Genomic DNA, 13,989 nt, shown 5'->3' on the forward strand with positions numbered 1-13,989 from the left:
ACCTGGCATCCTTGCAAGACTCACTTCTAGAACAGAAAAAACCTTATCTGAGTTTGGAATGTAACACAAAGGAGGGCACAGAAATTTCTGCCCAGAATGGTCAGGCTGAGGTTTTGCACAGCGACCTGCTCACAGAGAGCAAAGCTGGCAGCACTGTGAGCAGATCACTGATAGGGATTTCTTCACTAGTATTTATTAATCAGGTGCTCTGAAACCTAGGTCAAGAACACTGAGAACAGACAACACTTGAAGTCTTTACCTTGCAAGATGAAGAGCATTTCCCCTGACATGCCCCAAAGGTCTAAGACCATCTCTGCCCACTTAGGTCAAGTAAAACCATGTTCCAGCAGGAGCAGGTCTCAGCAAACAGCTGGAGTTGGAGACAAAAGCTCCCTGAGGTTCTGGTCTCTGCAGCAAGGCTCTGTGGAAGCAAAGAGAATTCATTACAATAGAGGGTTGTAAAGGGCCTCAGAAGGTGGTGGTAGAGGGAGGGTCTTGACAGCAGATGAATGAGCATCTGGTAACTTTCAGAGCACACTAGGAAAGACCTCCCTATTGATATTCCAGAGCACAAAACAAGAGAGGTATTCCACAAATGGGATTTGATTTTCCTTACAATCGAGATTTTTTGTGATCTGCATACTAAAATAAGAAGATGGAGCACCTCCAACCTGCAGCAGCTCCCCTGTGAGGACAGGCTGCAAGAGCTGACACTGTTCAGAGAAGAAAAGGCTCCAGGTAGACCAAATAACAGTGTTCCAGGACATGAAAGGGGCTTACAGGAGAGCTGAGGATGGGCTTTTTACATGGGCTTGTAGTGACAGGACAAGGGGCAATGGCTTTGGGCTGGAAGAGGGAAGATTGAGATTGGAGATTAGGAAGAAGCTCTTGACAGTGAGCATGGTGAGACACCGGAACAGGTTGCCCAGAGAAGTTGTGGATGCCTCCTCCCTGGAGGTGCTCAAGACCAGGTTGTATGGGACCTTGAGCAACCTGGTATAGTAGAAGGTGTCCCTACCCATGGCAGGGGGTTGGAACTGGATGATCTTTAAGGTCCCATCTAAGCAAAACCATTCCATGAATCTATGAACATGGTTGTTTTTAGTTTCAAACAAAATGAACTGTCCTGGAAACCAGGGGAAAATAAGAACATGAATTTATGTGAAGAAATCAATTTGCATGTACCTGCCCCCCAGGAACAACAAACAGTACGGACAGGCCAGAAAATAACAATGATTAGTGTCCAGTTTTCTGCACAATGAATCAAAAAGCTGCAAAGTGCTCGGTCCTATGAGATATTCAGCAAGCTAAGGCAATTACCAACTTCTTTCAGCTTAGTATCAGGGAAGCTGTAGGGAAACCAGCTATTGAAGGCCTGGAGTGGTGTCCCAGGTTGAGAATTATTGGGTTAAAAAGATCTTCTGGGGACTAGAAGACTGTCATTCAATCCCATAATTCTGCTATCTCTTTAGAAACTCACAACAAGGTCAGCTCATTCTCCTTTCCTCCTCCTGCCCTTTGTCTGCCAGGGGCCACTTTATCATAGAATCAAGCAGGTTGGAAGAGACCTCCAAAATCATCCAGTCCAACCTAGCACCCAGCCCTAGCCAGTCAACTAGACCATGGCACTAAGTGCCTCATTCAGGCTTTGCTTGAACACCTCCGGGGATGGTGACTCCACCACCTCCCTGGGCAGCCCATTCCAATGCCAACCTCTCTCTCTGGCAAGAACTTCCTCCTAACATCCAGCCTGTATCTCCCCTGGCACAACTTGAGACTGTGTCCCCTCGTTCTGTTGCTGGTTGTAGGGAAGAACATGTAAGCAATAGGCCTGTTCTGGGAACTCCACAGGCTTGTTTAGGCCTCTTGGATGGTGAAGGCATTGGGGAGCAGGGGATTGGTGCACTGGGGAGTGTAGATTCAGGTTTTTTTGGGTTGGGGGAAAATTGAAGGGGGTTTGCCAAGGATGCAGTAATTGCTCTGTAATGTCTATTTCTGTATTCCTCTCTAAATATAATTTTGTACTCTCTCTCCAGTTTCATTTGAGAGCTTAACTACTTTGGGCCATCTTGAAAGAAACCACAACAGGTGGGAATCCCAGAATGTGGGTACACAGGATTTTTGTGAATGAAAGTGTAAAACTTAACCCTGCAAAGTCAGCCCAGCTGGTCCGACAGACAGACTGCTTGCCTAGGAATGGTAATAACAGGCTGCCTGGGTTTGTGTTTGCATGCTTACACAGGCTCCTGGGCTGCAGAGGTGAAGAACGCCTTCAGAGAAGTATTTTTTGCCAGCCCCATAGCAATAACATCTTTGGAATTTACAAGCACAGATACTTTACACAATTGTCTCTACCAGTTACTCAACCCAGGCCATGAATTTTAGTCCACAGACAGCGGTCAAGCCCTTCTTGCCAGTAATAGCTGCCAGAATCATAGGATCAACCAGGTTGGAAGAGACCTCCAAGAGCCTCAAACAATCTGAACCCATCAGACCTGCTTGGAGCAGGGGGGCTGAGGAGGTGAACTCTTGTACATCCCTCCCAGCCTCAGTCACTCAGGTCTTATCAGATACTCACAGAATCACAAAGTGGTGCACTGGGCTGAAATCCCTCCTGATGACAAGGCCTCTCCTGTTTCATCAGCACACCTTGATAGCTCAGGGGTGGCTTCAAGGCCTCCCCCTCCTGAAACACACAAAGGCACCTTGCACTCCACCTTCAAAATTCCAGGGAAGCTCTAAATGAGATGCATTCCTTCACACTTGGTAACTTCAGGCTGTGGACATACTACACAACTCTCCTCCTAGTCTGACAGAAAAGGCTGTCAGTTCATTATCCTGTACTTTCCTTTCCCACAGGAAATTCCCAGCTGCAGCTTTTAACAATCATTAGGTAGAAAACCAACGCCAGAAACTCCACTTAAAGGACAGAATGATTCTCCAGAGCCAGTGTCAGTGTAGAGCAAGAAGAGAAGGCAAGGCCTTTATCCCGAGCCATTGTGGCAGCTTGAGGGGTTCTAGGTTATCCCAGACTTCCTAAAAGAAACTACAGAGGCCAAGACCCATCCTGGGGTGAGGGAGGAACTACTCACCCTGGGTATTGTCATTTTGTTATGCCAATCCCATCACCCTGCAAACGCTTCCACTGTAAGCAGCAAGGTCCAGTCATTCTCTTGTCTCCTTTTTGCTTTCAGCTCTCTGGGGGGATCCTTATCCAGTAACCACACAACTATGTGGGAGCAGCCTGGAGGCCGTGGCCTTCAAGGCCAAAGCCACAGCAAATGTTGGCCTGCTTTAGGTCTAATTGGGAGACAATAAGGGGTGGGAGAAAATGAGCACTGGGGATTTGGCGGTTTTGGTTTGGCTGGGGGGGAAGGTTTTGGGGGAATTTTGAGGTATCCTGTATGTGTATTAGGTGCTAAGGATTCATGTGCACCCCATCTGTTCCTGCAGGGTTTTAAATCTACAAGCTTCCATAGAATCAACCAGGTTGGAAGAGACCTCCAAGGTCATCCAGTCCAATCTAGCACCCAGCCCTATCCAGCCATCTAGACCATGGCACTAAGTGCCTCATCCAGGCTTTGCTTGAACACCTCCAGGGATGGTGACTCCACCACCTCCCTGGGCAGCCCATTCCAACACCAATCACTCTCTCTGGCAAGAACTTCCTCCTAACATCCAGCCTATGCCTCCCCCGGCACAACTTGAGAGATTGTGTCCCCTTGTTCTGTTGCTGATTGCCTGGGAGAAGAGACCAGCCCCCACCTGGCTACAGCCTCCCTTCAGGTAGTTGTAGACAGCAATGAGGTCACCTCTGAGCCTCCTCTTCTTCAGGCTTTCTGTAGTCTTCTCCAGTTCAGTGAGAGACTTATGATTTTACTGCCCTCTTTTCCTTAAAAGGAGTAAAATAAGATAACTTAAGTCCACTGTGCTCTGAAACAAAAAACTACAATGGCCATAAAAATCACTCAGAGCCTGATTTATGACAGAAAATCATAAGGCAAGTCCAACCATCAACCTCATGGCCATCAAACCATGCCCCGAAGCCCATGTTTCTTGAACACCTTCAGGCACAGTGACTCCACCACCACCCTGGGCAGCCTGTTCCAATCCCTGACCACTCTTGCAGGGAAGAAATTTTTCCTAGTCTCCAACCTAAGCCTCCCCTGGAACAATTTCAGGCCATTTCTCACCCTATAGTGGGGAGAAGAGGCCGGCCCCCAACCTGACTGCAACCTCCTGTCAGGGAGTTGTAGAGAGCAATGAGATCTTCCTTCGGCCTCCCTTCTTCCAGGATAAACAATGATTCTCCAGACTAAACAACCTCAATTCTCTCAGCTGCTCCTCACCACACCTGTTCTCCAGACCCTTCACCAGCTTCCGGACCTGCTCCAGGCACTCAATGTCCTTGGAGTGAGGGCTCAAAACTGAACCCACTATTCAAGATGTGGCCTCACCAGGACTGAGTCTAGGGGCACAAGACCCCTTCCCTACTGCTGCTGGCCACACACTGGCTCATATTCAGCTGCTGTCAATCTGCACCCCCGGGTCATTTTCTGCCTGGCAGATTTCCAGCCACTGTGCTCCAAGTCCAGAGCACTCCTGAGGTTATTGTGAGCCAGGTACAGGACCCAGCATGCCCATGCTTCTCTTTGCTAGCCAGCATGCTGAGACTCTCAGATGCTGTGGCCCCAAGCCCTGCAGTGTGCATCTGTGCTCCCCTGGTTGCTTTCCAATTAGTTCCTCTTTCAAGGCCCTTCTAACAGAAACTGCTACACCCGTCTGAGCAGCAGCCACATGGGCCAGCCCAGGAGAGATGGCAACGCCCTGAGACAGCTGAAGTCCCCCACTGACAGAGTCAGTATAGAAGAATTCATAGCCTGGCACCCCATGGAAGGCACAGAGGGAACACACAGGTGCCTGTCCTCTGCAGCTGTTGGCCACAGCTGCTGTTTGGTTGCTACAGTGAAACAGGCTAGCCTGCATTTTCTTCCAGGTGTTGCCCAGCAATCGAGCTGCTATCTACAGCCAAGGCACAAATCCCCTCCTCCCAGTCAGGAGACAAGCATCTCCCAAGGGATGGCAGAGCTTTGTATGGCTTGGGCTAGACCTACAAAGAAACAAGGCACATTGAGATAAAAGGAAAACCTCTGCAGTTCAAACTGAACACATGACCAGCAGCATCATTTCAGACATCAGAAGAACCAGAGAGTACTGGGAGCACTACTATAGATCTCTACAGAAGTCAAGGCACTCAAACCAAGACTTTTCTACCTATTTATGTCACTAGAACAGGGTTAGCTTGGATTTGATTTTGGTTAGATGAGACATTAGGAAGAGGTTCTTCCCCATGAGGGCAGTGAGGTACTGAACAGGTTGCCCAGAGTTGTGGAGGCTCCAAGCCTGGAAGTGTTCAAAGGCAGGTTGGATGGGGCCTTGAGTGAGCTGGTTTAGCAGGTAATGTCCCTGCCTGTTACATGAGGGGTTGGAACTAGGTGATCTTTAATGTCCATTCCAACCCAAACTGTTCTGGGATTTGGTATTATTTATTAGCAGCTGACTTGCCCTGTGGAAGCCACAGTCTGGCACTCTGAGGTGCTCTCTGCCACAGCTGTTTTGTGTCCCAGTCTGCTCAACCACAGCACCAACATGTAACATCCCTCCAGTTTAGTTCTTGTGGGCAAGTTCTTGATGTCTCACATACTACATCATCCTTCAAGGCTTCATAGGCTAAATTAGACAGAAGCCCAGGCCCTCCATCCTGCAGCTGCTTCAACTCTGGCTGTACTTTCAGCCACTGCTCAGATCTCTGACAGAAAAATGAATTGTGCTTCAGGCAAGACTGCTCAGCACCAAATGAGAGTCCCCCTTGGTTTGCTGACTCCTTGTGAGACCTTCCAGCCTGGCTGACTCTTGGGTAATCTGCTCTTTGCACCTGTTTGAAGTTCAGCCACTCTCACAGTAAAAAATGCTTTGGTTTTTTTCCCCCAATGTTCTCACCACTCTCCAGCATGGGAGACATTCCTTCCTAGTGTGGCCTCTCCATCTGTCTCTCCTCTGGGGAAGGCACAAACTCAGTACCAGCCCCCATAGGTATGCAGGTCATCTCTGCTGGCCTGGAGCACAGTGCCAGCCTGTCTGCCCCACAGAGGCAAAAGGTAAAAACTGCAGGTTGCTCACAGGGTCTGGGGAAGGTCACAGATGTGTGAAGACAGCAGGCAGCTGTTTATAATGACTTGCAAAGAACCCTCTGCAGTTAAAACAGTCTCTGGCTGCTCAGCTGACAGAGTTCTACCTCAAGGAAGGGATTGCCCGGGGGCACAACTGGAAGAGGTAAAGCACAAGAGCTGCAGCATCCCTTTAAGTACTAAAAAGCCACAATAAAGTCTTCTCCAGTCTGAACAACCCCAACTCTCTCAGCCTGTTGCCACAGAAGAGGTGCTCCAGCTCTCTGGTTGCTTTTGTAACCTGCTCTAGACCTGCTGCAGCAGTTCCATGTCTTTCTTGTGATGGAGGCTCCAGAGCTGACCCCAGAACTTCCAGGATGGGGGTGGTGTGTGTCAGCAGAGGGGCAGAATCCCCTCCCTGCCCCTGCTGCTGGGGATCAGCCCAGGACAGGGCTGGGACTGGGCTGTGAGCACACAATGCCAGCTTGTGTCCAGCTTTTCACCCACCTGTACCCCAACTCCTCCTCCACAGGGATGCTCTCAGTCCCTTCATGCCCCAGCCTGGACCAAGACCAGGGATTCTCCCAACCCAGGGGGAGGGCCTTGCACTTGGCCTTGCTGAATCTCATGACGTTCACACCACACAGGACCACTTCTCAAGCTTGCCCAGATCCCTCTGCAGGATACTCTGCCCCTGCAGGCTGCTGACCATACCACTCAGAGTCATCTGCAAACTTGCCAAGAGCACATTAAATTGCATTATGTCATTAAAAAAGATACTGAACAGCACTGGTCCCAGTACAGACTCCTGACACAACCTGTCACTAATCTCCTTCTGGACACTGATCCACTTACCAATACACTCTAGATACAACCATCCAACAAATTCCTCACCAGCCAAACAGTCCCTCCATCAAACCCTTATCACTCCCATGCAGACAAAAAGACCACTTCAGAGGTCTGACAGAACTTCAGACAGATGACATCTGTAGTTCTTCTCTTGACCACTGATGGAGTTGCTCCATCACAAAAGGCCTCTAAATTGGTCAGGCAGGACTTGCCCTTGGTGAAGCTGTGCTGGCTGGTTAGGCTGCACCTTCAGTACTGTGTCCAGGTGTGGGTCTCTCAATTTAAGAAAGATGTTGAGATGCTTGACCGTGTCCAGAGATGGGCAACAAAGCTGGTGAGGACACTGGAGCACCAGCCCTACAAGGAAGGGCTGAGGGAGCTGAGGTTTAGTCTGGAGAAGAGAAAGCTCAGAGAAGACCTTATTGCTGTCTACAACTACCTGAATGTCTACAACTACCTGAAAAGAGGTTGTAGACAGGTGGGGGATGTTGTCTTCTCCCAGGTAACCCATGACAAAATGAGGGGACACAGTCTCAAGCTGTGGCAGGGGAGGTTGAGGCTGGATGCTAGGAAAAAAATGTTCACAGAAAGTGATTTGCCATTGGAATGGGCTGCCCAGGGAGATGGTGGAGTCACTATACCTGAAACTGTTTAAAAAAGACTGGATGTGTTGCTTGGTGCCATGGTTTAGTTGATTAGATGGTGCTGGGTAATAGGTTGGACTTGATAATCTCAAAGGTCTTTTCCAACCTGGTTGATTCTGTGAATCTTGTCATGTGCCTTAGCACAGCTTCTAGGAGGATCTGTTCCATGATCTCAGGCACAGAGGTGAGGCTGACAATTTGCTAGTTCCTAGATTCCTCCTTTCTGCCTTTTTAAAAAGTAGGTATTTCTTTCTTTCAGTCTCCAGGAACCTCACCTGACTGCCAGAACTTTTTGAACTGCCATGGAGAGTGGCTTGGCAACTCCATCCACCAGTTCCTTCAGGACTCTGGGATCCATCTAGACATCCATCTCATAGACTTGCGTATATCCAGGTCCCTCCAGTGGTCACAAACCTGATCTCTTACAGATAAAAGCAGATGAGCTGCCACAGGCCTCCAGTAGCACTATGGGCTGACCACAAATCTGAGCTCTGTTGCTGAGCCAGTTTCCAAACCACCTCATAGTCCCATCATCTAAACCACTGATCCTGAGGTTACCTCCAAGGATGTTATGTAAAACAGCATCAAGAGTCTTGCTGAATTGAAGGTAGACAACATCCACTGCTCTCCATCTACCCAGTCCTGCAATCAGGGTGATGCACTGCCTGCTTTTTACCTTCTTAGAAAATCCCAAATTCCAATCCCTGCAGCTCTTGGGTGCTCTAGACCATGATCAACAACACCCAGCATACTGCATTCATGAAGGGATGGCTCTTCTAGCTCAGCCTATGGTGCTGTTTGTACCAACCTTCCCCTCCTGATGGGACAAGAAGAAATCTGGTGTCTCCGATCTACAAGAATCATTACTTATCCTGGGCAAAATGAGACTGAGGGGAGACCTTCTTGCTCTCTATAACTACTTGAAATGAGGCTGGAGCCAGGTAAGAGTTGGTCTCTTCTTCTTAGTGACCAAAGAGAACAGAGAAAATGGCCTCAAGTTGCACCAGGAGAGGTTTGGGATGGATAAAAGAAGAAACTTCTTGACTGAAAGGGTTCCCAAAGACTGAAACCAGCATCCCAGGGTGGTGGTGGAATCCCTATCCCTGAAGGTGTTTCAAAGGCACAGAGACATGATGCTGAGGGTCGTGGTTTAGCACCAGCCTTGGCAGAGTTAGAGAATGGTTGGACTCCATCTTCTCCAACCAAATTAGTCCTGTGACTGTAAGATTCTATTCTGTTAGTTGTCAAGATAGGAGGCCAATGCAAAGAGCAGCTGTGTGCCACTGCAAACTCTCCATCTGACCAATCTCAGCAGGCCAGGTCTGTTCAAGTCCTTGCTCACAGCACAGTGTTCTAAGCAGACCTAGAGAGAAGTATCTGCTGTCAGCATTCTGAGGGACCTGAAGACTGAAACTCACCCACGTGCTGGGCAGCTGTAGCCTCCTCAGGCTTTGCAAGGCAACTACATCGCACCTCTGCATGGACCTGCTGCCTCGTCCTCCAGAACACCTTTCCAGCAGATCAGCACCAGCTGCCAAGAGCTTACAGCTCTTAGGCAAGGCCGTTCACCCTCTAGTGGCTGATACAAGACCTGTTTCCCTGCAAGCACACCGAGGCAACCCCTGGACAGATAGGAAAATGTTGTCCAAGTTTGGATGCCATTTTGTCCTTCTAATGGTCATGCTCTTCTTCTATGAAGCTCTTCTAATTAGTCAGAAACAGATGAGTAAGATTAAAGCCATTAGACAAATGTGTCAAGAGTTAAGAGCTGGGCTGGCCATTAAATGAGTGCCAGACACTCTGCTTGCCTCTCTCCCTTCCCAAATGGAAGGGAAAAGAAACATGGGAGAGAAACCGATGGGGTGTGGGGGGGAAAAACCCTACTTTAATGAAACCAGACCCAACAAAATAGGCAAAAACCAATATGGAATATGTGCATTCCTATGAAAATATGGCTGAGAGATGAAGCTTGTGGCTTTATAATCAGGTGGGACTACAGCGTAAATACAAACCTGCAAGCACCTCAAATAAATGAAACATCTGGGCTGCATACATTACAGATCACAGAGTCCCAGCATCCAAGGGGCTGGAAATAACCTCTGGAGGTCATCCAGTTCAACTCTTCTGCTAGAGCAGGGTAACCTAGGGTAGGTCACACAAGAACACCTCCAGGTGAGTTTTGAAAGTTTCCAAAGACAGAGACTCCACAATATCTCTGAGCAACCTGCTCCAGGGCTCTGGCAGCCTCACAGGAAAGGTTTCGCCTTCAGTTTGCTTCAGGTTTCCATATTTCCCCCTAGGAAATCTCAGACAATGTTGACATTGGTGTGGCTATGCCACAAGTAATGGATTCAGACCTGCTACATCCATCCACACTAACATTCCCACTGGATGATAAGTGTTCTTTCCAGTGCTGCTCTTGCCAGTTCCCATTTATACTGTTTTGAATCATCAAGGGGCCTTGGAATAAGCAAACTACATTGCTTTCAGAAGAAAACAGCTCAGAAGACTTTTTCCAGCCACCATCAGGAGAACTCCACAAGGTAATGCACACTAAATCGAGCCCCACTCCTGGCTGCAGTGTGCTGGCACTCAGCAGTAGGGTGCATGAGGTACTGCATCTCTCAGAACAGATGCTCAGAACTGGGAGCTTCTTAAGCAAGCAATGAGATCACTTTTTCAGCCACTTTGGAGGGTCATGTTTACTGTAGCCTTTGATACAACGAAAAATGCTTCAGGGCTTCTGATTTTGTACCCAAAATAAGCACAACTGGAAAGTCCACAGATGCAGAAGGAATTTTGTGGACATACTTACCTGTTTTGAGGAACCAGTGAGATAGCTGGGGTTTGCACGTCTAAAAATATTGTTTCCAAGTTACACTGAAATGCAGCAGGGTGGGGAAATGCCCTCTGACAAACCAAGCCTGAAGTGCTTTAGGAACTGGAAATCCATGGCATCTTGTAATGATGCTTTTCTTCATGAAGATCAAATCTAATTCAATGTCCTGGTAAAATAATTGCTACTAGCATGAAAAGAAATCATATTTATTTCTCACACACCACTTGAAAGCTTCCTCTGCAAGCAATACACATCAAAGCCATGTCCTGTTTAGGGGACTTAAGTAAGGTTTGTTAGGCTCAGACCTTGGCATCTAGTCTGACGCTTCTCACTCCCTAGACAGAAATTAAGCCACCAAGTTCTGGGTTTGAAGCTCACAACATTCCCCAAGAAAAGTTCCCTGAGAAGTGACAGGTTTCCTGATACACACAAGTACAGGAGACAACTGCAGACTCTTGTCTTTCATGAAGATGTTTCCTGAGCATCCTAGTAACCCCAGCAGCTCCAGTGGGGCTCTAGGAAAGCAGGGCTCTCTGCAGTGGCACCAGTCAGATAACAGGACACAACCAGGATACTTCTAACTCCATGGATTGCTTCCTATTTGGCAGCAGTTGCAGTAAGCTGCCCACTTTAGAGAGGGTCCCCAGAACTGCCACTGACTGTTGGATGACTTATACTCAGTTAGGACAACACTTTAATCCTAAGATTGGAATCACTGAAGGTCTGCTTCCCCCACATCATCAAACTACGAGCATACCAAAAGTCCACTGCTTGTCTACTGCAGCCTAGCATAAGAATCTTGCTTGGTTGCCATGCTGGACCAACTCCAAGTCTTGACAGCATGGCTGGTATTTCCTTTGCTGATTTTTCTCTTCTGACCATCAAGGGGAAAGAGACCATTTCAGTGGATTTTTATCTAGCAACCAAGACCATAGCACTTGCTGTCCTCAGGATCAGCAGCCACGAAGTGTTGGGAAGAGTCTGCAGACACATGAAGGAAAGTATCCTAACAAGGAACAGGTGTGTTCTGCTGCTGAGGTATAGGAAATGTTTGAGATCTACCTGACAGATGAAAGCATGGGGCTCCTGAAAACATGAAGGCAGAGACAATCTGAAGTGTGGTTGAGATCAGATGGGCTGACTATGGTCTGGCAGTGAGACACAGGGAATTCCTACTTCTTGAGAGAGGAGAGTGAGCTTTACATCAGATTACTGCCTGGGTCAGTCAGAAGTAATGCCCTGCTTTGAAGCAGACAGGTACTCCCAATATAAGACAAAAGCTTGGGGCTTCAGGATGCAGCTGAAATAGGTACAGATGAAATTATGAAGACTTGAGAACAACATTCACAAGAACAATCAAATTGGGATGTTTTGGGGGTCGTTTTTGGCAGTGGTCACACCAAGATGGCTAGAATCCTCCATCCTGCAGAAAAAGCCAAGAACTTTTATTCAGAACAAGATAATCTGGAAAGTTAAAGGTGGAAATCAATTCAGCCAAATACTCTGATATAACAGACTGGTACGAAAGTAAAGTGAGATTTGGTCTCAAGTCCAGCAACCATTCTCAGGGCAAGTGCTGCAGTAGGGGCTGCTCAGGTGAAGTGATGAGTAGCTGTTCACAGAAGGTGGGCAGAAGCTGGTGTTCGACACCAATTCCTTTTTCAGGACAACACAGCAAGGAAAAAACTCTCTACTCCTCTAGGTAACAGTCCAATGTGATATCAGGAACCAGGATTTCTCTAAGCTATCTTCTGTTCTTCATTAGAGACTTCAGGAGCACAGCAGCCTTGGAGTCAGGGGCCGGATTGTAGCTGGCCTGCAGCTGAGCAAGGCATCAAGAGCACAGAGCCAGTGGGCAGGCCATCCTTCAGCGATAACTTCTCTTGGGTGCCAATAAGGGATTATTTGAGCTCAAGTGCTTGACCTGACTTTTAAGTCAGAGCCAAGACATTTGGGCACTGAGGAAAAAGGGTCAGTGCACTGAATACAGACAAACACCACTGTCCCTTTGGCAGAGCACTTTCTCAACAAACAGCTGCCATGTGGCTCAAGCCCCTTCCTATCTGGCTGTAAGCCAAACCAGTTTCAAGCCCCAGGCTACTCTGAGCTTGCCAGCCTTCAAACCACAAGCTAAGCCAGCAGCTCTTGAGAGAGTAACCACAGAGTAGAACGTGCCAGAGGAATCGTTGTCCACAGCCCACAGCCCTTGATCCACTGCAGCCTTCAGATGCCCGTTTTGGAGCGGATCCAGTTTCGGTAGTAAGTCACTCGTGTGTACACTCCTGGTTTATTCTCCTTGCCACATTCATCTCCCCAGCTCACTATTCCCACAAGGTACCAGATTCCTCTGGAGTTTGCATGCACCAGCGGTCCACCAGAGTCACCCTAAGGAGAGAAATGCCAACAGGCAAGGAGACAAACAGCATTCCCCTCACTAACGCAGGGAGCCTCAGACTGCTCTGTTGCTCCTGACAGCAATTTGTCTCCAGACCACAGCCACAATTCAGCCTCCACATGGACATTCAATGACAGCCTATGGCTCTTTCAGTCTCTCCCACAGCTTCATTAGATATAAACCCCAAGCACCTAACTGAAGACTTCAACCCATAAGCCACGCAGCTACTCATTTGCATGTCAGGATACTAAACCCCATAAACTTAAACAAGATTCATAAAATGTTTTAGGTCAGAAGGGATCTTGAAGATCATCTAGTCACAACCCCCCTGCCATGGGCAGGGACACCTCCCACTAGACCAGGTTACTCAAGGCCTCATCCAACCTGGCCTTGAACTCCTCCAGGGCAAAGACATCCACAGCTTCCCCAGGCATCCTGTTCCAGTGTCTCCCCAGCCTCACTGTAAAGAATTCCTTCCTAATCTCCAGTCTTAATCTCCCCTCTTCCAGCTCATTGTTCCGCATGCTGTCACTACAAGCCACAAAAAAGTCCCTTCCTGGCTTTCTTGTAGCCCCTAAAGTACATACATTTTATTTCTAAGGAATGCCACCTCCCACCCCACCTCTTTCCTTTTCACTCTCACTTATAACAAGACTTACCTGGCAGGCATCCACCTGCCCCTCCAAGTATCCAGCACACAACATTCCAGGTGTTATTGCTCCACCATACACTTCTCTTCTATTACAAATGGCTGTACTTATAATTTTCACTTCTGCTTGTCGAAGATGATTTACACTGGAGCCTAGGAGAAGTGGCATTAGGATTTCCAGACAGAATATGCAATCAAAACCACACAAGGATCAGGAGAAGCCACATTTTCCTAGAGCTTTTCTGCCATTTCAGGCAATGAAGAGAGCTACCCAGGCAATGTGTTAGGAAGAATAAAGTTTCTTTCCTCCCAGCCAAAGCCCTTCACTTGATCCCAAACATAATAACCCTTACCCATCTTCCATCCTTACCAGATGCAATTAGTATAATGAACAAAGATTTTTCTATGTGCCTCACTGTTGAATTTATCTGTAGTGTCCAAGGTAT

The 13,989-nt window shown here is 48.0% G+C and overlaps 1 protein-coding gene across 2 annotated transcripts in view; it reads right to left on the reverse strand.

Moving 5' to 3' along the window:
- Nucleotides 1-286: 286 nt before the first annotated feature.
- LOC135178068 (transmembrane protease serine 11B-like protein) overlaps nt 287-13,989 on the reverse strand; it is a 60,069-nt gene continuing 46,366 nt past the window's right edge. Inside the window, exons 12-13 of one of the 2 annotated variants that reach the window (XM_064148565.1) lie at nt 13,554-13,696; nt 287-421 (exon numbers count right to left, since the gene is read on the reverse strand). In XM_064148565.1, coding sequence (XP_064004635.1) covers nt 302-421; nt 13,554-13,696 — 263 coding nt within the window. In that variant the 3' untranslated portion in view covers nt 287-301. Of the gene's footprint in view, nt 422-10,689; nt 12,885-13,553; nt 13,697-13,989 lie in introns of those variants that run through there. The other variant, XM_064148563.1, reaches the window with a different exon arrangement.

This window comes from Pogoniulus pusillus, chromosome 9, assembly GCF_015220805.1.
Source record: "Pogoniulus pusillus isolate bPogPus1 chromosome 9, bPogPus1.pri, whole genome shotgun sequence".
Taxonomy (NCBI): domain Eukaryota; kingdom Metazoa; phylum Chordata; class Aves; order Piciformes; family Lybiidae; genus Pogoniulus; species Pogoniulus pusillus.